Genomic DNA, 26,337 nt, shown 5'->3' on the forward strand with positions numbered 1-26,337 from the left:
ATCGGGGATAAACAAGAAACACTTATGGATGAGGCATTGTTAAGAAGCTTTTCTTGAAAAGATTTACCGAACGAAACTAGTACAAGAGATTTCCAAAGTGACTCCTTGTTATCATTTAGTTTAGACCACCATTTGACTAGAAGAGCCAAATTCTTTACCCGAAGCGGAAGGATGCCCAAACCACCTAACTCTTTAGGCTTACAAACTATATCTCATTTCATTAACGAACATTTTTGTCTCGACCCGTCACCGCCCCAAAGGAAATTTCTCCTCATAGCCTCAAGTTGATCGATAAGTTTTAAAGGGGCTTTGTACATAGCCTTATAATGTTGTGGAAGATTTGACAACACCACATTAATCATAACCATATTTTCTCCAAAAGACAAACATATACCTTTCCACCCAGCTAACTTTGACTTAAATGTTTTAATAATTGGTTCCCACATAGCCACTCTTTCAACTTTGATCCCTACCGGAATACCCAAATAAACTATGGGAAAGAGCTCACTTTACACCCGAATAACTCGACACACGTTGCAATATTAGCTCCAGACACATGAACCCCGCAGAGCATTGTTTTTTCCAAATTTATTTGAAGGCCGGAAACTTGAAAAAAAAGGTGAAGCGTGTTTTTTAACCGAAGAATCTCTTGATCCGAGGAGTAGGCAAAAATGATTGTATCGTCTGCAAATTGGGAGTGATTGATTATAATATTGGAACCAACTTAGATCCCTTTCAACACCCCGTTAAGCAAGTCATTAGAAAGCAACTTACTTAACACTTCCTTAACCATAATGAATAAGAAATAGGAGAGTGAGTCACCTTGTCTCAACCCTCTTCTCATGGTTCCTTCCTCGGTAGGAGATTCATTTAGTAACACCGAAAATCTAACCCCGCTAATGCACGTTTTTATCCACTTGATAAACTTGGGCCCGAATTCCATTTGCTCCTTTACTTGGATTATAAATTGATGAGAAACACAATCATAAGCTTTACAAAAATCTATCTTTAAAAATAAAGCTGGTTTATTGATCTTCTTCGCCGAGTGAATTAATTCGTGAAGAACCATCACCCCGTCCGTAAAAAGCCTTGAAAGAACGAAACCATGTTGATTCTCGCTAATTATACTAGATCGCCATTTTCAATCTATTAGCGAGAGTCTCAACAATAATCTTATACGGAGCATTTATAAGGCTAATTGGCCTCATTTGCTATATCTTCTTTGAAACGTTGGATTTAGGACTTAAAACGATAAAGGAGGAATTAAAACCTCTCGGGAAAGAATAATTAGAATGAAACTGAGAAAACATGAGTGTAACATCTTCTTCGAGAAATGGCCAACACTTCTTGAAAAATGTCAAAGAAAACACTGTCAGGACTCGAGGTTTTGTCCTCATCAAAGCAATTAATAACACCTTTTATTTCTTGAGAAGAAAATTGCTTTTCTAGTTGTTGGGCTTGCAGACCTGTTAGCCTGTTAAGGCTAGTTTCGGCCCAGTTCAAATTTGCATAAGTGGAACCATGAAACTCAAAAAGAAGTTGAAATTTATTCAGCTCATACTCTTTCACAACAAAGGGGTTTTCCTCCCATACATCGTTAATAAGAAGGCCCGAAATTTTTGAAGAATGAGCACGGATTCTTGAGACTGTATGAATTTTTTTTAAGTTTTTGTCACCGTGTTTTAGCCATTTTACCCTTGAGATAATCAACAGCTTTGCTTCATCATGTTTCAGCAACTCCTTACGCTTCTTTTTTGAAGTAGCAAGTAAAATAAATTCGTTGGGTGATAAATCCCTATTGTTATGTACAGACTTCAATCTTCGAATTTCTTGCTCGTAAAAATTGATATTTTTTTGTTGGCGTTTTTTAGTTCTTGTAAATGCAAACCCCCAAGATCTTCCTTAAGCGACCTCAACTTCTTAACAATGGTGTAAGCATTTGCAGATAAAAGCGATGGACCATTAACTTCTAGTGCAACCAAATTGTTTGAGGCAATTAAGAAAGATGCCCACATGTACACAGTCCTTTAGAACGGTGATTCTCGGTATCAAGTAAATGGACCCCATCATGATCAGTGTGTGGTTGATCTTAGAGAAAGAACTTGTGCTTGTAGGAGATGGGAGATAACAGGTATGCCATATAAACATGATGTTGCTTGTATTTGGAATATATTTTACTTTATATTTTAATGAATTTTATCTTATGTATTATTTATATTATATGTAATTATATTGTTTATAATTTCATAATTAAAAATTATACAAAAAATTACATTCCTCACAACACTTTTCACAATAATAATATAACAAACTCCTCTTCTCATAACATTGTCACGCAACAAAATCTTTCTAAAAATTACGAATGTCTACAACACTCTCTACAACCTCTCATCGTGACAAATTGTCTCACCGTTACAAATTGTCTTGGTAGAAGAAAATGCTTATAGATCTTGAAACTTTTATAAATGTAATATAAGCAATAACCAAAATTTGACTATATAATATTAATGTATCAAATGAGACTTTTACAAATCGTTATTTATTGATTTATTGACGATGACGATTACAATCTTTTTAACAATGAACTGTTTATTATTTTGTCTGTTTTAAAACTTGCGTTTTTTGCTATGTCATTTTATTTAAACTAAATCAATCAAATCAAATTTTAAATTTAAACTAAATCATGGTTCAAACGTATAACCATTTTGTAGAAAACATATGCACATAGTTGATACGAATTACATAAATATATTAATGAGTTTAATAGACTTGAGCCCAATCTTTAATAGACTTGAGCCCAATCAATCCCAGAAGTTAACTCAAGGGATATTATAAACTATTTAATTTTTACTACCACGGCCGATGTGGGACACTACCCAATACAACACTACCCAACACGCCCCCTCACATCGAGACGTGCACACATGGGTTCCCAACATCACACATTTGGCTCGTTTGGCTCTGATACCATAATGAGTTTAATAGACTTGAGCCCAATCAACCCCAGAAGTTAACTCAAGGGGATGGGGAACCCAAGCTATTATAAACTATTTAATTTTTACTACCACGGCCGATGTGGGACACTACCCAATACAACACTACCCAACATATATGCATATTGTTCATACAAGAACTTGAATTAACAACCTCAAAATTAGAAGCCACGCCCACATTCGTACCGTTAAACTGATAACCATTTGATAACGTACAACCATTTTCTGTATACAGTCACTTTTGCACCATGTACTCCCTCCGTCCCAGATTAATTGTCCCCAGACAAAAAACACACAGTTTAAGAAATGTCATTATCACATTGTACTTTTTTGTACTTTTTTCTTACTTTACTGTTTTACCCTCAACTAATTAATTAGAAATCTCTCTCACATTTGTAATTTAATTAATTCATTAGGGACAATATTGTAAACTTTATCAAATTTACTTTCCATATTTGGAAGTGGACAATTAATCTGGGACGTCCCAAAAAGAAATACTGGACAATTAATCCGGGACGGAGGGAGTATAAAAGAAAAATGGAAAGTGCTAGAATGAATAATTAATGGAAATGGATAGGCATAAAGTGGATAAATGCCACTTGTTGCATAAAGTGTTTTTTGATGACTCACCTCCACATTAGCAAGAATTTGTTTTTGCATTTTCCTTACGTGGCAAATTTCTATAGGTTGTAACTTAAATTAACTGAAAAAACCTATACCACAATTGCATAAAATCATACTCCGTATTTTATACAACCACCATCATATGAATATCAACAAAAATGATTAGGTAGGAATATGAATATGAATACTGATAGACAATTGGATAATGCTATATAGTTCTCGTATAAATTCGTACTCAATAAATATGTACCTTTTAGAAAAATAATTGAGTTGGAAATTCAGTTTCTTAAAATTTATTTTCAAAATTATTTGTTGCACAAATATAATTAGCGACAATAAAGAATCAATAATAACAATTTTATTCAATACTACAATTGAATAAAGGTTATGTTAACATATGCTTCTATGACACATTTTAAAAAATATATTAATTAATCTTGAAAAAATTATAAGAAAATATTACATCCATCCAATACATAATTTATTTTAAAAAGTTTATGTTTGGTAAATGCATTGCATTTTAAGTTAATTACGGAAATTTGATGTTTGTTAGTACGTTACATATATACGTGCTGTTCTAAAATAAGAAAGAAAAAAGAAAGAAAAAAGACGTGACATATTAAAATATATTAACATGTACTACCTCCGTCCCTAAATTATTGTCCAGTATTCCATTTTGGGATGTCCCAAATTAATTGTCTACTTCCATAAATAGAAAGGAAAGGAGATATTTCATTGGTGGATCTGGAGAGAGAAAATATTTCATTGGTGGAGAAATAAAGTTAGTGGGATTTCCTAAAACTGTGTGTTTTTTGTCTGGGGACAATTAATCTGGGACGGAGGGAATATCATATTACAAAATCAGACCTTACCGCGTGGGTGTATGTATATATATATTTGTGTGTGTAATGTTCTTAAAAATATTATTATTATTATTATTATTATTATTATTATTATTATTATTATTATTATTATTATTATTATTATTATTATTTATTAAACTAATTAATATTAGAAATGTATAATTAAATACTGAATAATGAGGAATGCTATAGAGGACAACTATATATTTTTATAATAATTACCGTCCTTTTATAAAATAGATCACTATCAGGCGTGATTATTAAAGCTTGAGAAAACAAGAGCCCAAACCACTATTTTTTATTTGCTTTATTGCTTTAATTATTTCCTTATCCACTAATCGGTTAATGGGTGATCAAAAAGTGTCAAAAATAACAAAAAATGAGGTCTATAACCGAGACAGTTTATAGGTAAAATAAATAATTAAGAATTATTGATATTGTTGATGTAATATGTTTCCTAGTCATGGACAAGTGGATGATGTGGCATTTCAGAAATTTTGTCAGCCCTGTTAAAAAAGGGGAGTGATATGCACAACTCATTTTTATTATGTACACAACCATCATGATTTACATTGTTGTATTGTACAACACGGTAAAATATAGTGGTTGTGTACATAACAAAAATAAGTTGTGTACATATCATCACCATTTCTAAAATAATAATAAAATTATTAAACTGCATTTATTCATTTCATATATACGTGAAGTTAATGATTTTTATTGATTTATTAATATCCAATCTAACACACATATCATGTTTAATCACTATGAAATCAATATAAGAAATTAATTATACTAAAGGTTTTAGAATTTAATAAATGTTCTATGAGACATTTTATGGACATAATATTATTATTATTTGCTTTTAATTTCTATAATCGATCGATAATTGATAATGATATTCGTATTCATTGATAGTAGATATCAGTTCTAATGTCTCTGTATATACATTTGTAGCTCGTCTTTGCCATTTGCTTTGTATATCTGCTCTGTTTATATATTGTTTTGTTTATATATTGTTTATGCTTACTTGCTTTTCAAAAAAAAAAAAAAAAACAGCTACTCTGTAAATTCAAGTTGTATCTTCTCTTTTTATTGTTCATAATGAAAGTTTTATTGCCTTTAAAAAAAATAACAGGGAAAAATCAAATTAGCAACTACAACAACAATAACAACAAAACCCAATACCACATGAGTAGTAGGGGTGTTCACGGTCCGGTATGGTCCGGTTTTGATTAAATCTTAAACCAAACCGGCACCTACGGTTTAAACATATATCAAACCAGACTAGATCAAGAAAGTCGTCAAACTGGACGGATTGGTCCGATTTTGGCCGGTCCGGTTTAACCGATTTGACGGTTTCAAGTTCCATAAGTTATTATTATTAAGTTTGTGTACATTTTTCTTCTTTTGTACCAAAAAAGGCAAAACAAACAATGTGAATCCTTCGTAACTGATTCATAAGTAATTATTATTAAGTAACATTCTTTGTAGATACATCTTTATTAAGTCTTTACGTCTCCAAATTATATCAGTATACATCCTTTTTAAGTGAATGTGTCATGCATATTATATAATTATATTCCTCCTTTATATATAATTACATATTACATATACATCCTGCATATCAAATACAAATGCATCTATTTACTACACTCACGAACAAAGCTAAACGTGTTCGCATCTGCCATGTACGTATAAATATGTTTATTCAGTGAAGTATATAGTTACATAAAATTAATATCAGTGACTAGGGATGGCAAAATGACCCGAACCCGATGGGGAAACCCGAAACCCGTTATAAGTGGGTCGGGTCTGATCCGAGTCCGTCTGGTCATGGGCCGGGTATGGGGATGGTTACAAAAAAAATTCCGGGTTCGGGTTCGGGTATGGTTTTGAACACAAACCCGTTTACCCGACCCGTATACCCGACCCGCAAACCCGTATACCCGGCCCGAGGAATTTTAATAATAATTTTTATGTAAAATTTTAGTATTAGTAGTATATTGTTAATGTATAAAAGATTTCTTTTATTTGTTTTGAAAACGAGTATAATTTTATTCAATATGATCATATACAACAAGTTTTCGAGATGTGATATTTTATATACATTGTGTATTTAAGTATTTTAACTTTTCAATCAGTTTTTTGTATGTGATATTTTATAATACTTTAAACATAAAGTATTTAAGTTATTTTTCGATATTTTGATTTGTTAACTTATTGAAAAATATATACAGAATGACTAATCGGGTATACCCATTTACCCATGGGGAAACCCGAAACCCGATAGTATGTAAGTAAATGGGGACCCGACGAGTTTCGGGCCGGGTTTGGGGGCGGGATTTCTTAGTCGGGTTCGGGTCCGGGATTGCCTAAACCCGACCCAATGCCATCCCTATCAGTGACGTTTATACAATCCGGTCCGGTCCGGTTTAACAGGCCGGTGGCCTAATGAAACCGCAAACCGGACCGAGTTTCGCGGTTTGGAGATCTTAAAACCGGTGACCGGACAGCTAATATCTAAAACTGGACTGAACCAATAAATCGGTCCGGTCCGGCCAGTTTTCGCGGTTTGACGGTTTCGTGAACACCCCTAATGAGTAGTGCATGTATGAGGTGAGATGCAGTGGAGAGTTTATGTTAGTGCCCGTGGGGTCATGGGACAGCACTAGTTTAAAATTTTTATGTAGAAAATATTCGTTAAATTGTACATGACATCACTAAATTTAACTACAGGACCCCATATATTTTTCGAATTCATAGTTTTTCTTTTAATTTTTATAGAATATCACTAAATTTAACTACTCGGACCACAAATATTTTTTGAATTTGTAGTTTTTTTTTAAAGTAAACGACCACTAAAATAACATTCAAATATAATTAGCACATGAAAAAATTTCGGGACCCCATTTAGTTATGATTCTGGAATCGCCACTGGTGAGATGTAGGCAATCCTTCCCCTATCCGAGAATAAAAACAAGTCATTTCTCCACTTAGAGTGAAACACTTTCAAAAGTAGAGAAAGTAATCCCTCTCTTTATTCGACAGTGGACCTCCGACCAATAAGTATGAAATTATTTTATAAAAAAACTAAAATAAAATTTAAAATAATTTTGAAACACCATAAAAATGGTAGAATTAAATTTGCATGGGTTTTAAATCGTGTCTGAAATTCAATTTAGGCTCTAAACGGCAATCTAAAACGCCAATAAATTGATGATTCTGTTTAATAAAAATAGAGCCGATCAAATTAGTACGAGTGGTAATAATGTAAAAATACGTAAATTTACATGCACGATATTAAGAAAAAGATATTTCCAAAATTTTATAGTGAAATTTTGCACCATCGACAACAGCGCGTGGTTTATTACATCCCCCCGAAAAGTTTCGTGAATTGCAAAACAACCCCCTATTATTCTAGAAGATATATCTTTTCGATTTATTGTTTATTTACAATCCACAATCTAAGTTTGTTATCGTATCTCTCTTTTTATTTTAAGGTTAAAATCACAAATAAATATTTTTTTGGAAGGCAAGCAAAATTTTATTGAACACATGAAAAATACAATACAAGGGTGCTATGGGGATCCACACATATTAGACCAATTCCAAATATTAGACCAATTCCAACCATGACGCATTCCTCAACACTTCCTCAACGACATCAGCTTTCTCTCTTCACATTACTCACCACTTCCTCCCATAACACACAATTGCCAACCGTGTCATACTTTCTCCCCATCACATACCCCACAAAATTAATTAAATAATGTATAAGCTATGGGTACAAGTGAAAACAACAATTCTCTCTCTTCATCGGTGCTCATTTATGCTTCAATATGAAAAATTCCAGGGTGAGAGAGGTGAGGGCAAGTGAGGGCTAGGTGAGGGCTTGACAATGTTAATGGAGTCCTCGGATAACATGTTTGATGATGGCTTCCATGGCTTGCCATTGAAAGTGGTCTTATGGATCTACCAAGCAATGCATGAAATAAAAATTACAAACAAAACTGGAGCAACCACTAATATAAACTACAAAACACGTTACTCGATCACGACATGTTAAGATATACACTTGGATTGGTGAGCCATGTGAGCCAATCTATTTTCGATCCTTTAACTCTAGCAGAAATCTATTCGAAAGATTTAACTTGAATCTCGCTTATAACCATCAGAGTGTTCCAACTTTTCCCATTGAAGACCAAGTTATTCCGACTTTTCCAAAAAAGGTAAGTACAAACTAGGAGTGTTCATCGGTTCAGTTTCGGTTTGTCAGTGTATTCGGTTCGGTGTATTCGGTTTTGAATTTTTTTGTCAAAACCAAAAACCGAACCGAAAATCGAATTCAAAATGAAAACCGAACTGAAACCAAAACCAAAAACCGAATTCGAATTCAGTTCGGTTTCGGTAAAACCGAAAATCATGAAAAAATTTAAAATCGTGGTAGTTTAGTTGTGGCGTTAATTATGTTTTAGTTATTTACAACTTAAAATAATGACGTATTATTAAATAATCAAGAATTTTGACGATTTATTAACATTTATAGCTTAATTGTGACGTTTACTGCTTCCGTTATTAAGAAGATTAACACAATAATTTCAGTAACACAAATATAATGTAGGCCACCTAATCGTCATATGAGTTAGAACCTATTTAGATGATTGAATTCCAAAATATAATGACATTAAAACATAAATATACAAATTATATATATTGAAATTTTGAATTCGGTATTTGGTTTAACCGAAATCAGAATTTCAAAAACCGAAAACCGAATTCAAATTCGGTTTTAGTTTTACTCGATCCGAAAACCGTTTTTCAAATTCGGTTTCGATTTTTTCGGTTTGGTTTTCGGATTAAATGGTTTCAAACCAAATACTGACCACCCCTAGTACAAACCAATTTTAACGCTTGCCAAACCTTTTTCCAGAGAGTCGACATTGTGAAGATCTCATTTGCATTTAGAAGTTGCGATATGGAAGTTGTTTCACGAGGTTGCACATTTCACCACTTTAAGACCCGATCCCACAAATCCATTGTATGTTTGCACGAGAGTAACATATGATCCACCGACTCTAAATCTTCTTCGCATACGGGACAGCGAACTGTATGAAGATCTATTCCTCTCTTGTCAAGCTCGATTCTTACTGTTAACCTACTTTTGATTTTGTTTCAATGTAAGATATATACCTAAAAAAGACCATTGTATGTCATGAACTTTAAAAATGTGTGTTAATGTAAGCAACATGTGTCCAGTTACTTGCTAAACGGGTAAAACTAATTATATGTCATTTTTTGAACTATAAAACTTACGCAAAAAATCCTTGTAATTTGCTCATTTTGCATGTGCAGTCCGAGAGGCTAGCGAACGTTAAAAAGTCTGTTAGCACTTAAACAGAATTTTTTCAACGGTCGTTAAGGTGAGGGATCAACCACATAATATATAATACTTGAGCGACCAATCGAGTCGAAAAAAACATAAGTGGTAAATTTTAAATATGTGACAAACGTTACAGACCAACCTCATACTCTTTTCTTTCATAAATAACCATGTCTAAACTTTATATATGTTGATAATAACACATAAACATAAGTTCAGAGCTTACACTAGTAATTTTTTGGTATATAGCTTACATCAGAACAAAAGTCAAAGTATATAACATATTCGTAGCTTTAACCCTTTTCTTTAGGAGAAGAAAAAATTACCTGAGTGGCCCATGTGTTTCTAAAATTTCATGTGGAGTCCCTATGTTTTATTTTTTACATGGGTGGTCACTATGATTTGCCAATGTCACGTGGGTGATCCCTCTGTCAAACATCCATCCAAGTCAGACGTTAACTACCAACATGTGCCAAGCACACGAGGGTACTTTCATCATCTTACCTCAAACAAATTACTTGAGTGGTCCTTGTGTTTTACCCAAAATTTCACCCGGAGCCCTTGTGTTTGTTTTACTTAGGTGGTCACTGTGATTAACCAATGTTACGTGAGTTTTTGATTCGCATTTTCGATTCGCGTTTATGATTCTCATTTTCGGTTCACGTTTTTTTATTCGAAATTTTCGATTTCATTTTGCGTTTTCATTTCACATTTTCTATTTATGTTTTCGATCCATTTATGTTTTTGATTCACATTTTTGTTACGCATATTCGATTCGTGTTTTCATTTCGTGGTTCTGTTTTCAAATTTGAGTGTTATTTTTCATATTCGTGATTCGGTTTTCGGATCGAATCGTAAAAGTAATTTGTAAATGAGAAACGAAAACACAAAAATTAAATGGGAAACAAAAACGAGAATAAAAAACGTGAAACAAAAATGCAAGTTGAAAACGTGAATCATAAACGTGAATCGAACATGCGTATCGAAAATGCGAATCAAAAACGTAAACGAAAACGTGAATCAAAAACATGAAACAAAAATGTAAATTGAAAACGCGAATCAAAAACGTAAATAAAAAACATGAACCGAAAACGCGAGTCGAAAACGAAAAATGTTAACGCGAATCGAAAATTCACATAACATTGGTAAATCACAGTGACCACCAAAGGAAAAAAAACACAGGGACTCCGCATGGAATTTTGGGTCAAACACAGGAACCACCCAAATAATATTTTCAAGGTAAAGTGACAAAAGTGTGATGACCCGGGAATTTCTGACTAAATTTAAACTTAATCTTTATATGATTTCGATACGATAAGCAAAGTCTGTAATGTTGGGTCTCAAAAATTTTGGAACAACGTTCATATGTTCAATTACCCTTTGACCGTGCTCGACGATTCACGAACTATTGTGTGTAAATTAATTATGTAAATAAATTTATATATATATATATACATAAAAGTAAGTGTTTATATAATATTTTGAGTTAATAAAATATACTTTAATCACTTGAATTAAAAATATAAAATAATATACAAGATAACTAAGTGGTTGTTAAATTAAAACTATATATAACTTCTATAGATAATCTTTAAGTATGGTGGAATATATATATAAAAGATATAAATACTATATGTATATATTATCTAATCATTAAATATTACATAGTTAACGTTAATGTATTAAACTACAAGTTAAAATATAGTTATTATATTAATAATATTATTAGTTCATTTATTATTAATAGTGATATCAGTAGTATTAATATTTTTCATTTAATATATAAATATGAAATTTGATATGTATGAATTGTTATATTATCATTATTATTAATATTATTATTATCATCTAATAATATTAATATTATTAAAATTAGTATTTTTATTGGTATTATTAAAAATGTTATTTTTACCATTATTATTATTAAATATCATTATTATTAGTATTCTTAATATTATTTTGGTATTATTATTTTTGTTACTTCCAATATTATTATTATTAGTATTAGTATTTTTATTAGTTTTAATATTATTAACAAAATTAATATATTTATAATTGTTTATTAACTTGATGGATTAAATGATAAAAAAATTATAACAGATACATGGGATCCAGTTTTCTTCCATAATCAATTACATATGTATTTTTTTCTTTCTCTCTTTCTTTATTTATGCTGCACCCGTGAACATATGTCGAGAACCACTTTCTTCATATAATCAAGCTTTGTGAATTCTTCTAATTTCATTATCATTTAACTTTCACAATCATAGCAGTTGAGGAATTAAACAGAAATATATATTATAACTGCTCGATACCCCTGTTCGTCCATTTTTTTTCTTTTTACCAAAACTCGATTTTGAATTTAATTGAAAAATCTACAAATGCAGTCTAGTTAGGAATCATTCACTCAAACTATCTGCAAAGTTTGAGCCTCCAATTCCTCGTAACGATTTCGAATTTTCGAGTTAAAGTTTATTTTAAAAAAAGTCAACTGAAGTGTTCTTGAAGAAATTTGAGTTCGTGTTTGCGTTTCAAGTTAAATTGATGATTAGGAAAGTTTATAGAAGCGATTTGGAAAATATTTCATGAAAGAACCATGATCTAAAAACGTTTAAAAATCAAAAATCAAAAATCAAATTTGTTTTTTTAAAAAAACTTGCGACAGCAGCAGTAATGCTGTTTCTTTTTTTTCTTTTTTTTATTTCAAGATCACACTTTATGGTTGTATTATTATTTATAAGTCTTAAGTCAAGCTATAAATTCATTATTTGAGTTATTGATGATTGTTGGATCAATATAACTCATGAAGAAGATGAAGGTTACGAAATTTCGGGTTATATAATATAGCAGTGGGTATAAAAAAGAAAAACTGCCACAGCTCAACTGGTTAGGGTGTTGTTCGGGCGTACGAGAGGTCACGGGTTCGAGTCCGGGGAGCGACTTATATTTTTTTGGAACTTGTTTCTTTCTCTTCAAAGGTTGTAACCTATTTCATTCTTATTATTATTATTATTATTATTATTATTATTATTATTATTATTATTATTATTATTATTATTATTATTATTATTATTATTGTTGTTGTTGTTGTTGTTGTTGTTGTTGTTGTTGTTGTTGTTGTTGTTGTTGTTATTGTTAGAAATTGTTATTGTGACTAATATGATAGCATTAATACTAATATTAATATTAAGTATTACTTATAATTGTTATAATTAAAAATGACAAGTTTGAGTACTAGTAACATGATAATTATTACTAATACTAATATAGGTATTATATTTATTGTTATTGATATAAATAATATAATGGTTAGGATAATTATAATTATTGTATTATGGATAAAATAAGTAGGATCATGTTTATAATTAAGTATGACTTGACAAAATGATATAATTATATAGTATGGATAAGTATAGATATAAACTTGTTACGCTCATGAAAACGTGTATGACATATAAAGGTAAAATGACTTCGATTACGATTACGCTTAATATTATAATTAATATATTAAGTAATAAGAACGATGTTATTATTATTTAAACTTGACAAAAAGAAATGTTATAAGTTATAGTCATAAAACTTAATCGTTAATATTAATAAGTATTATCTTTATTATCATTACTATTATTACTAATATATTGAATATTATTATTATTAGTAGGGGTGTTCATGGTTCGGGTAGAACCGAAAAAAACCAAGGACCGAGGAGGAACCGAACCGAAACCGAAATACCCGAGAATATTTGGTCCGGTCCTTGGTCCATATATTTTGATTATTTCGGATTTCGGTCCGGTCCGGGTCATACCTAAAAAACCATGGTTTTGGACCGAACCGAATCAACCGAATATATATATATATATATATATATATATATATATATATATATATATATATATATATATATATACATCTATATGTATACATATATACATATACATATATACATATATATATATATTACATATATATATGTATATACATATATATGTATATAAATATATATATGTATATACATATATATATGTATATACATATATACATATATATACATACATATATATATATATATATATATATATATATATATATATATACATATACATATATATATATTACATATATATATGTATATACATATATATGTATATAAATATATATATGTATATACATATATATATGTATATACATATATATATGTATATACATATATACATATATATACATACATACATATACATATATATATATATATATATATATATATATATATATATATATATATATATATATATATATATATATATATATATATGTATGTGTGTATGTGTGTGTGCATATTCGTCTTCTCTAGATATATAACAACTTAATTCCATTGTATAATTTGCACCAAATATAGATTCCTTAATATGTATAGTTGGTGGTTTAATAATATTTATATATACATATCCTTAATATTTTCTTTGCTTCAATACTTGATTAAAAACTCTAAGGTTAGTATATATCTTCTATTTTTTTAATGTAACTGCAAATTAAAATCTACGACTTCTTAATACTATATTACGATTAGTATACATGTATCTTTTATTCTTGTGTTTCTTGTTTTCTTCCTCATTGGATACATTTTGTTGAAGAGTAGGTTTTGAATAATCAAAACTTGTACGTGATAAATATTAAACAAGTATCATATTAGTTATCGTGATATGGTAACTACTGTAAACAAGAACCATTTTATTAGTTATTATCATGATATAGTCATTTGAAGTTTTGATTACTACTTTGATTTTAAACTTGGATTAGTTTTATCTATATGTTGAGTTTTTCATTTATGTTGTCATATATTGATAATTATATGAAAAGAGTCGTAAATATGGGAATAATATAGTATAATATATATTATTTTTCCAAAAGGATATAAACGGGTCGGGTTTTTACCCGAACCGTTTGGACCGAGGCTAGAACCGAACCGAACCGAACCGAACCATATCATTATGGTCCGGTTCTCGGTTCCTATTTTCATAAAAATTCGGGTTTCGGTCCGGTCCGGGTATTGTCTGGTCCGGTTCGGGTATGGACCATGCACAACCCTAATTATTAGTAGTATCCTTATTATAAAAATTATCATGTTTATTAAAACTATCAATATTATCATAAATAGATACTTTTATATATAAAAATACATTACGCTACACTTTTATTATTAAAAAGATATTAGTTAAATCATATCAATTAATATATAAAAATATATACTAAACCTTAATATACAGTTTTTATTATTAATAAGTAATAGTTATATAAAACATATAAACTAAATATATTAAAATAACATATAGTATAACAAGTATATTATTAATAACAAAATATATAATTGCTCGATTACGAATATATATTTTAATAGATATACAAATGATATAGGTTCGTGAATCCGAGGCCAACCCTGCATTGTTCAATATTGTCATATGTATTTTTACTACAAAATACATTATGGTGAGTTTCATTACTCCCTTTTTAACTGCTTTTACAATATATATTTTTGGGACTGAGAATACATGCGTTTTTATAAATGTTTTATGAAATAGACACAAGTAATCGAAACTACATTATATGGTTGAATGATCGAAGCCGAATATGCCCCTTTTGCTTGGTAACCTAAGAATTAGTACACCGATCTACTAATTGACGCAAATCCTAAAGATAGATCTATTGGGCCTAACGAACCCCATCCAAAGTACCAGATGCTTTAGTACTTCGATGTTGTTTATATCATGTCCGAAGGATTTCCCAGAATGATAGGGGATATTCTTATATGCATCTTGTTAATGTCGGTTACTAGGTGTTCAATCCATATGAATGATATTTTTGTCTCTATGCATGGGACGTTTATTTATGAGAACTGAAAATGAAAATCTTGTGGTCTATTAAAATGATAAAAATGAATGATTATGATAAACTAATGAACTCACCAACCTTTTGGTTAACACTTTAAAGCATGTTTATTCTCAGGTATTAAAGAAATCTTCCACTGTGCATTTGCTCATTTTAAAGATATTACTTGGAGTCTTTCATGGCATATTTCGAAGAACGTTGCATTCGAGTCATTGAGTTCATCAAAGACTATTATTAAGTCAATTTATAGTTGGATAGTGGATATTATGAAATGGTATGCATGCCTGTCAATTTTCGATGTAAAGAAAGTTTGTCTTTAAAAAAAAAATGAATGCAATGTTTGTAAAATGTATCATATAGAGGTTAAATACCTCACGATGAAATCAACTATTGTGAATCGTTTATAATGTATATGAACGGGTCCTTTCAGTTGGTATCAGAGCGGTGGTCTTAGCGAACCAGGTCTTGCATTAGTGTGTCTAACTGATAGTTGTTTAGATGCATTAGTGGGTCTGGACTTCGACCGTGTCTGCATGTCAAAAGTTTTGCTTATCATTTCGTGTCGAAAATTACATACTTATCATCCTTAGGAAATTACCTGCATATCATTCTTAGTCTAGACACATCTTACTGCATTGATTGCATGAATAGTGTATAGACAAAATTCATATCTTGGCGTATCTGTTATTGTTACCTTTGCCTGACAGCTTCCGTAGATTCCTCCGTAACTTATGGGATTTTAGTATTATATATGCATATGTAAATTATGTATTGCAGGGTACTAATCTACATCATGTAATCTATTTCTTATCGAAAATCCTTCATCTGATCGTACGAGATGAATTCTTCAACCAGTTCGAGTCCATCAGATTCCGATAGCTATTCCGATAGTTATTCCGACAGCTATTCCGACATGGATATTCACCTAAGCTCCGGAAGCAGCGTCACCAGAATGAATCAACCAATCAGCCATCCCCAATTCATCTGATGGGTTCGTAGTCGACTTAATCAATGGAGACGCGAAGAAGGCAATCCCTTTCACCAACCGAATTCACCTCTTGACAATGAACCTGAAATGTTTACCGGCGAACCTGTTCGAGACACCATTTTCTCTCTCATTTCCAAAGTATCTCATCACGATCATATACTATCTCAGATTCTAAACCTCATTCATCCGCTCGTCCGAACCGACAATCACCTCGGTGTAATAGAAGAAGTTAACGAACTTCGCGCACGAGTTGTAGTCTTGAAAAATATGGTGCAAAACGTACCAGCTCCATCCAAATCACCGGCACCAACAGTACTACCAACAACCCAAGTTTCAATATCACATGCCTCAACATCTCAATCTATACCTCGAGTATAATCATCGTTACGTTCTACATCAGTTATCTTCGTTCGACATGGCGATTATGTAATCTCTAATGTTTTAGAGATTATATATTCTTATTCTAACGGTAAATCAAATGAGTTTAATATCATATTAACTCATTAAATCCATGATTACATCTAGAAAAAATATATATGTATATATGTTTTCATAAAGATTGTAATTAATAATTCTTTTGAACAAACTGTTAATGGTGAAAATATTTTAACGGGTAGGTAATACCCGAGGAATATTTAGATTTCACATTAATAAGTTACACTGTACATTCTTTCAAATTTGATTCAATAGTCATTTACTATCCTGTTTACATCTACATATATATGTATCCATTCACCGCAGAATAACCATTTTCATTCAATTTCATATTTAGTTTTGACCTATCAGAATCCAACAAGTCGCATAATGAAGAAAATATTTGATAGAATAAAATTTGTTAGAAACAAACGAATTAACTATATGAAATTCTGTTAAGAATTCACGCTAACAAAATCCTAGCTAACTGTTCCTAGCTAACTGTTAATTCCGTATTACATTTTATTTATCTCAATTTCATTATTGCAATTTATTTATCGCAATTTAAATTCTCGCAATTTTATTTATTGTCATTTAATTTCTGTTATTTACTTTACGCACTTTATTTATCATCATTTAATTTCTGTTATTTATTTTACGCACTTCAAATATCGGGACACGTATACAAGGTTTTGACATATCATATCGACACATCTATATATATTATTTGGAATCACCATAGACACTCTATATGCAGTAATGCAGGAGTTAGCTATACAGGGTTGAGGTTGTTTCTACAATAATATATATAGTTTGAGTTGTGATCGAGTCTGAGACATGTTCACGGGTCACGATACGTATTAATTAATTCGAATATTATATATTAAATTATATATGAATTATTGGACTGTTAACTGTAGACTATCGACGGTGGCCTAATGACATTGGACAATTAAAATTAATTAAAATATTGATTATAACATATGAAACTAAACATTTCTTCAAGTTGCCACTTGATTTCATCTTAAACCTCATTTGTATCTTGACGATTACAATCTGCGTTCAAAACTTTCATGATTCTTGAAAACACCTCAATCGATAGGATGAATCAACCGCACTTCATCTACGGAAGGAAAAAATTATGCATATAGTTATGCACCTGAGAAACTCTCGGCAACTGAGTAAAAGTTTAACACGTAGCCGCGTCAGATCCTTTGACATTTATTAGCAAAAATAACTTTGCGATCCCTTTTCAAAGTAGCCAATTTTGTCACAGCTCCAGCAAGTCAAATTCGACTTTTCATTCGAAGTAGTCTTACTATAATCCTGATATATACGATTACCCTTTTGATACCGGAGAATTCATTTATATTCCATCATATTACCAGCAGACGTAACAACAACCTCGATGCTTCTTGGCTTAAATCTCTCTGATAAATCATTATATTTATTCATTGAAACTCTAACATATACTCATCCGCATCTTGTAATGAGAACTGCCATACCAATTACCGGGAATCAGCAATCAGTACTTTGAAAACTCACAGCATATCTACATCAACAGTTATATGTATGCCATTTATCTCTTAGAATTATGATCTTTCATTCTGAAATTCTGAAAAGCACTCAGTCACAAATCAATACTCTGAATGTAAAAAAAAAAAAAAGCTGAATGAAGCAGCAGAAATCGTAGACAACTGTAAACGACCTTAATCATCGGAAGTTTGATAATAAAGAATAGTATGTTAGAAAAGCTCAGAAAAGTTGGAACTGAAAAACGGATTGAGCTAACCACGAAGGAGACCAAGGCCAAATACAAGGACCATACCATATATTCAAAGAATCCAAGTAATTCTGGATCCGATGAAACCTTCAACGAATATCTTGCTCCGTACTCATGTTAAAATCTTGCGGAAAATCTTTCTTCATCAACCATCGAACTTAGAAATTCCAAAATATCATCATAAATATCTTCGATATTTCTGAAGATATTTTCATAAATATTCTCGTCCGAAATTATTTATCTCTTCGTGCTATCTATATTACATCATAAAGGAAACTACTTTAGTTTATAAAATTCTTTAAAATTCGAGTTTAAATTATGAATGTTTTTGAAGTAGTGTTGGGAATTGATGCATGAGTTAGTATAATATAATGACATTTGATCAACGTGATTATATTACAGTAAGTCATGCTGAACTTCTAATGGGACGTGATGATTCACAGATCATAACGTCATCATGTGCCATGTTACACGACTCTTATATTCTATCTAACCTCTAAACAAATCGAGAACATATATTCTTGATGCCTATAACCTTCATGATTCTGGTATTTTAACAAATCAAATCGTGCTATTACGTTTCTCTCTGCTTAGAATATTCTAATCATTCAAAACTCCATACTTACGAATTCTGGACCATTACTCGCTTTACTAGAAGTCGGGAGGATAATAAAAAGGCAAAGAGCTCCAAAATATAAGAGAAAATATAAAGCCCAATAACAACGCAGAGGTTACAAACCGTGGATATTAATACGAATAGCAATATAAAGACACGGTAGAATTAAGAATAGTATCACCCCAAGGTAATAGTAGAAGTAAATAGATTCTTCTGGTGGAAGATTAAAAAGAAGGATGACAGAAATGATAATTAGAAAAATATCAAGGATTAGAACTGGACTAAGCATTTTCACAATCTTTTGGATGTATGAACTAAGAAAGAAAGTATAGGAATGGTGAGAATAATGGAACGGAGGAGTTTAATTTATAATGGAAATATCAAACATAGTAATCGAGGCAGATCACCGTATTTAATTATAGAGATCTTAATCTCCTTATTCGCCGAAGAATCAAATCTCTTAGATTTCGAAGATTTTCTTTAAATCCCTTGAATTCCGGAATTCATTCACGACTACGTCAAAAGTTATGGAAAAATCTCCATTTCTTCATCTCGATCTTTTGTGATAGCTTCATTCATATGCTTCGATTAATCGAATCATTTTATCCATATTACTCAATGATGATAAAACTCTAATTTATCAACTCATATTCGTCATGAAAACATTTTTATTGTTAACCATGACCACATCACTCAAATTTCAGGACGAAATTTCTTTAACGGGTAGATACAGTGATGACCCGGGAATTTCTGACTAAATTTAAACTTAATCTTTATATGATTTCGATACGATAAGCAAAGTCTGTAATGTTGGGTCTTAAAAATTTTGGAACAACGTTCATATGTTCAATTACCCTTTGACCGTGTTCGACGATTCACGAACTATTGTGTATAAATTAATTATGTAAATAAATAAATTTAGATATATATATATATATATATATATATATATATATATATATATATATATATATATATATATAAGTGTTTATATAATATTTTGAGTTAATAAAATATACTTTAATCACTTGAATTAAAAATATAAAATAATATACAAGATAACTAAGTGGTTGTTAAATTAAAACTATATATAACTTCTATAGATAATCTTTAAGTATGGTGGAATATATGTATAAAAGATATAAATACTATATGTATATATTATCTAATCATTAAATATTACATAGTTAACGTTAATGTATTAAACTACAAGTTAAAATATAGTTATTATATTAATAATATTATTAGTTCATTTATTATTAATAGTGATATCAGTAGTATTAATATTTTTCATTTAATATATAAATATGAAATTTGATATGTATGAATTGTTATATTATCATTATTATTAATATTATTATTATCATCTATTAATATTAATATTATTAAAATTAGTATTTTTATTAGTATTATTAAAAATTTTATTTTTACCATTATTATTATTAAATATCATTATTGTTAGTATTCTTAATATTATTTTGGTATTATTATTTTTGTTACTTCTAATATTATTATTATTAGTATTAGTATTTTTATTGGTTTTAATATTATTAACAAAATTAATATATTTATAATTGTTTATTAACTTGATGGATTAAATGATAAAAAAATTATAACAGATACATGGGATCCAGTTTTCTTCCACAATCAATTATATATGTATTTTTTTCTTTCTCTCTTTCTGTATTTATGCTGCACCCGTGAGCATATGTCGAGAACCACTTTCTTCATATAATCAAGCTTTGTGAATTCTTCTAATTTCATTATCATTTAACTTTCACAATCATAGCAGTTGAGGAATTAAACAGAAATATATATTATAACTGCTCGATACCCCTGTTCGTCCATTTTTTTTTCTTTTTACCAAAACTCGATTTCGAATTCAATTGAAAAATCTATAAATGCAGTCTAGTTAGGAATCATCCACTCAAACTATCTACAAAGTTTGAGCCTCTAATTCCTCGTAACGATTTCAAATTTTCGAGTCAAAGTTTATTTTAAAAAAAGCCAACTGAAGTGTTCTTGAAGAAATTCTAGTTCGTGTTTGCGTTTCAAGTTAAATTAATGATTGGGAAAGTTTATAGAAGCGATTTGGAAAACATTTCATGAAGGAACCATGATCTAAAAACGTTTAAAAATCAAAAATCAAATTTGTTTTTTTTTTAAACTTGCGACAGCAGCAGTAATGCTGTTTCTATTTTTTTCGTTTTTTTTTATTTCAAGATCACACTTTATGGTTGTATTATTGTTTATAAGTCTTAAGTCAAGCTATAAATTCGTTATTTGAGTTATTGATGATTGTTGGATCAATATAACTCATGAAGAAGATGAAGGTTACGAAATTTCGGGTTATATAATATAGCAGTGGGTATAAAACAGAAAAACTGGCACAACTCAACTGGTTAGGGTGTTGTTCGGGCGTACGAGAGGTCACGGGTTCGAGTCCGGGGAGCGACTTATATTTTTTGGAACTTGTTTCTTTCTCTTCAAAGGTTGTAACCTATTTCATTCTTATTATTTTTATTGATTATTATTATTATTATTATTATTATTATTATTATTATTATTATTATTATTATTATTATTATTATTATTATTATTATTGTTGTTGTTGTTGTTGTTGTTGTTATTGTTAGAAATTGTTATTGTGACTAATATGATAGCATTAATACTAATATTAATGTTAAGTATTACTTATAATTGTTATAATTAAAAATGACAAGTTTGAGTACTAGTAACATGATAATTATTACTAATACTAATATAGGTATTATATTTATTGTTATTGATATAAATAATATAATGGTTAGGATAATTATAATTATTGTATTATGGATAAAATAAGTAGGATATGTTTATAATTAAGTATGACATGACAAAATGATATAATTATATAGTATGGATAAGTATAGATATAAACTTGTTACGCTCATGAAAACGTGTATGACATATAAAGGTAAAATGACTTCGATTACGATTACGCTTAATAATATAATTAATATATTAAGTAATAAGAATGATGTTATTATTATTTAAACTTGACAAAAAGAAATGTTATAAGTTATAGTCATAAAACTTAATCGTTAATATTAATAAGTATTATCTTTATTATCATTACTATTATTACTAATATATTGAATATTATTATTATTAGTAGTATCCTTATTATAAAAATTATCATGTTTATTAAAACTATCAATATTATCATAAATAGATACTTTTGTATATAAAAATACATTACGCTACACTTTTATTATTAAAAAGATATTAGTTAAATCATATCAATTAATATATAAAAATATATACTAAACCTTAATATACAGTTTTTATTATTAATAAGTAATAGTTATATAAAACATATAAACTAAATATATTAAAATAACATATAGTATAACAAGTATATTATTAATAACAAAATATATAATTGCTCGATTACGAATATATGTTTTAATAGATATACAAATGATATAGGTTCGTGAATCCGAGGCCAACCCTGCATTGTTCAATATTGTCATATGTATTTTTACTACAAAATACATTATGGTGAGTTTCATTACTCCCTTTTTAACTGCTTTTGCAATATATATTTTTGGGACTGAGAATACATGCGTTTTTCTAAATGTTTTACGAAATAGACACAAGTAATCGAAACTACATTATATGGTTGAATGATCGAAGCCGAATATGCCCCTTTTGCTTGGTAACCTAAGAATTAGTAAACCGATCTACTAATTGACGTGAATCCTAAAGATAGATCGATTGGGCCTAACGAACCCCATCCAAAGTACCGGATGCTTTAGTACTTCGATGTTGTTTATATCATGTCCGAAGGATTTCTCGGAATGATATGGGATATTCTTATATGCATCTTGTTAATGTCGGTTACTAGGTGTTCAATCCATATGAATGATATTTTTGTCTCTATGCATGGGACGTTTATTTATGAGAACCGAAAATGAAAATCTTGTGGTCTATTAAAATGATGAAAATGAATGATTATGATAAACTAATGAATTCACCAACCTTTTGGTTGACACTTTAAAGCATGTTTATTCTCAGGTATTAAAGAAATCTTTCGCTGTGCATTTGCTCATTTTAAAGATATTACTTGGAGTCTTTCATGGCATATTTCGAAGAACGTTGCATTCGAGTAATTGAGTTTATCAAAGATTATTATTAAGTCAATTTATAGTTGGATAGTGGATATTATGAAATGGTATGCATGCCTGTAAATTTTCGATGTAAAGAAAGTTTGTCTTTTAAAAAAAAACGAATGCAATATTTGTAAAATGTATCATATAGAGGTCAAATACCTCGCGATAAAATTAACTATTGTGAATCGTTTATAATGTATATGAACGGGTCCTTTCAGTTGGTATCAGAGCGGTGGTCTTAGCGAACCAGGTCTTGCATTAGTGTGTCTAACTGATAGTTGTTTAGATGCATTAGTGGGTCTGGACTTCGACCGTGTCTGCATGTCAAAAGTTTTGCTTATCATTTCGTGTCGAAAATTACATACTTATCATCCTTAGGAAATTACCTGCTTATCATTCTTAGTCTAGACACATCTTACTGCATTGATTGCATGAATAGTGCATAGACAAAATTCATATCTTGGCATATCTGTTATTGTTACCTTTGCCTGACAGCTTCCGTAGATTCCTCCATAACTTATGGGATTTTAGTATTATATATCAGGCATTTCACAAACTGCATAAAGATAAAAATCATTAATATGGTGAACACCTGATAACCGACCTTAACAAGATGCATATAGAATTTCCCCTATCATTCCGGGACTCCCTTCGGACATGATAAATTCGAAGTACTAAAGCATCCGGTACTTTGGACGGGGCTTGTTGGGCCCAATAGATCTATCTTTAGGATTCGCATCAATTAGGGTGTCTGTTCCCTAATTCTTAGATTACCAGACTAAAAAAAAGCATATTCGGTTTAATAATCCAGCCATAGAATGTAGTTTCGATTACTTGTGTTTATTTCGTAAAACATTTATAAAAGCAGAGCATGTATTCTCAGTCCCAAAAATATATATTGCAAAGGCATTTAAAATGAGAGCAAATGAAACTCACAATACTGTATTTTGTAGTAAAAATACATATGACGGCATTAAACAACTGAACAATGCAGGGTTGGCCTCGGATTCACGAACCTATATCATTTGTATATTTATTAATACATGTAATCGTAATTGAATGAGTATATATATATATATATATATATATATATATATATATATATATATATATATAAATTTATTGGTTACACCATTTTTATGTTAATAATATATATTTTTAATTTGTATATACATTCAAAATAATTATTATTTTATAGTTATATTAATATATATGTATATCTGCTTAGTGTTATATTATAAATAACTAAATTGTTATATGTGAATATTTCTAAAATAATTTGTTAATTTTGTTAATATATACTTATAATCTTAACAATGTCGTTAAAACTTTTATTTTCATAGTTATTATTATTTTGAAAAATAATACTTACATTAATCTAGTTAATATTAATAACAATGATAATAATATTAATAATAATAATACATAATGATAATACATAATGATAATACTAATAGTTATAGCATGATATCAATACTAATATTTATAAACCGATAATAATTTGTATTATTTTCATAATGACAATACTAATAATAATCATAATCATAATAATGTTAATAATACTAAAATGACACAATTTATAGTAATCTTACTTATAAAAATATATTAATGATAAATAATGCTCCTAATACTTATAGCTATAAATATGATATTTGTAATAACTATAATACTAACAATATCAATAATAATAATAATAATAACAATAATAATAATAATAATAATAATAATAATAATAATAATAATAATAATAAACCTAATATTAATACTTTGTTGGTACTAATAATTTTAGTAACAATTTACTTAGCATAATCATAATAATAATAATAATAATAATAATAATAATAATAATAATAATAATAATAATAATAACAATAACAATAATAATAATAATAATAATAATAATAATAATAATAATAATAATAATAATAATAATAATAATAATAATAATAATATGTGTTAATTGATAATACTAATAATAATTATAATTCTAATACTTAATGATAATAATAATAATAATAATAATAATAATAATAATAATAATAATAATAATAATAACAATAGTATTAATAATCATAATAATAACAATAATAATTATAGTTATAATAATAACAATAATAAAAATTAATATTAATATTAATAATAATAATTTGATGAAGAAACTACCTCAAAAACGATTTTCTAAAAAGAGTTGCCCCAGCCCGAGCTCGAACCCAAGACCTCTCGCATACCTCAACACCCTCACAACCACTAGACCAATTCGTTTTTATCTGATTATAAACCATTTCATTTATACTTAAACTGTTCTTCTGCTTTCTCTTCTTCTTCCTCAAAACACAAACGATCAGAGATAAATTCAACTTCATAACTAATTAGTTTTGGGATATAATAACAATTCATAATCACTTGTAATTTAGAATTTATTAAACGCGAAAGAAAAAAATAAAAAAAATCAAGAACAGCTGAGCTGTTGGGTTACGGTTTCAACAAAAAAAAATTAATGATTATGATTTCGAGAACGTTTTGGAAAATTGTTACAATACAAAAAAGATTGTAAATCATTCACTGAAACTATAAAAATTATCAATTTAACCGGAAACATCAATATGACTTCTAATCTTTGGATGAACAAATGAGTT

General features: G+C 29.2%; 1 protein-coding gene across 1 annotated transcript in view; it reads left to right on the forward strand.

Moving 5' to 3' along the window:
• Positions 1-2,117: 2,117 nt before the first annotated feature.
• LOC139854068 (uncharacterized) overlaps positions 2,118-26,337 on the forward strand; it is a 34,521-nt gene continuing 10,301 nt past the window's right edge. The window contains exon 1 of the mRNA XM_071843392.1: positions 2,118-2,131. Coding sequence (XP_071699493.1) covers positions 2,118-2,131 — 14 coding nt within the window. The remainder of the gene's footprint in view (positions 2,132-26,337) is intronic.

This window comes from Rutidosis leptorrhynchoides, chromosome 6, assembly GCF_046630445.1.
Source record: "Rutidosis leptorrhynchoides isolate AG116_Rl617_1_P2 chromosome 6, CSIRO_AGI_Rlap_v1, whole genome shotgun sequence".
Lineage (NCBI taxonomy): Eukaryota > Viridiplantae > Streptophyta > Magnoliopsida > Asterales > Asteraceae > Rutidosis > Rutidosis leptorrhynchoides.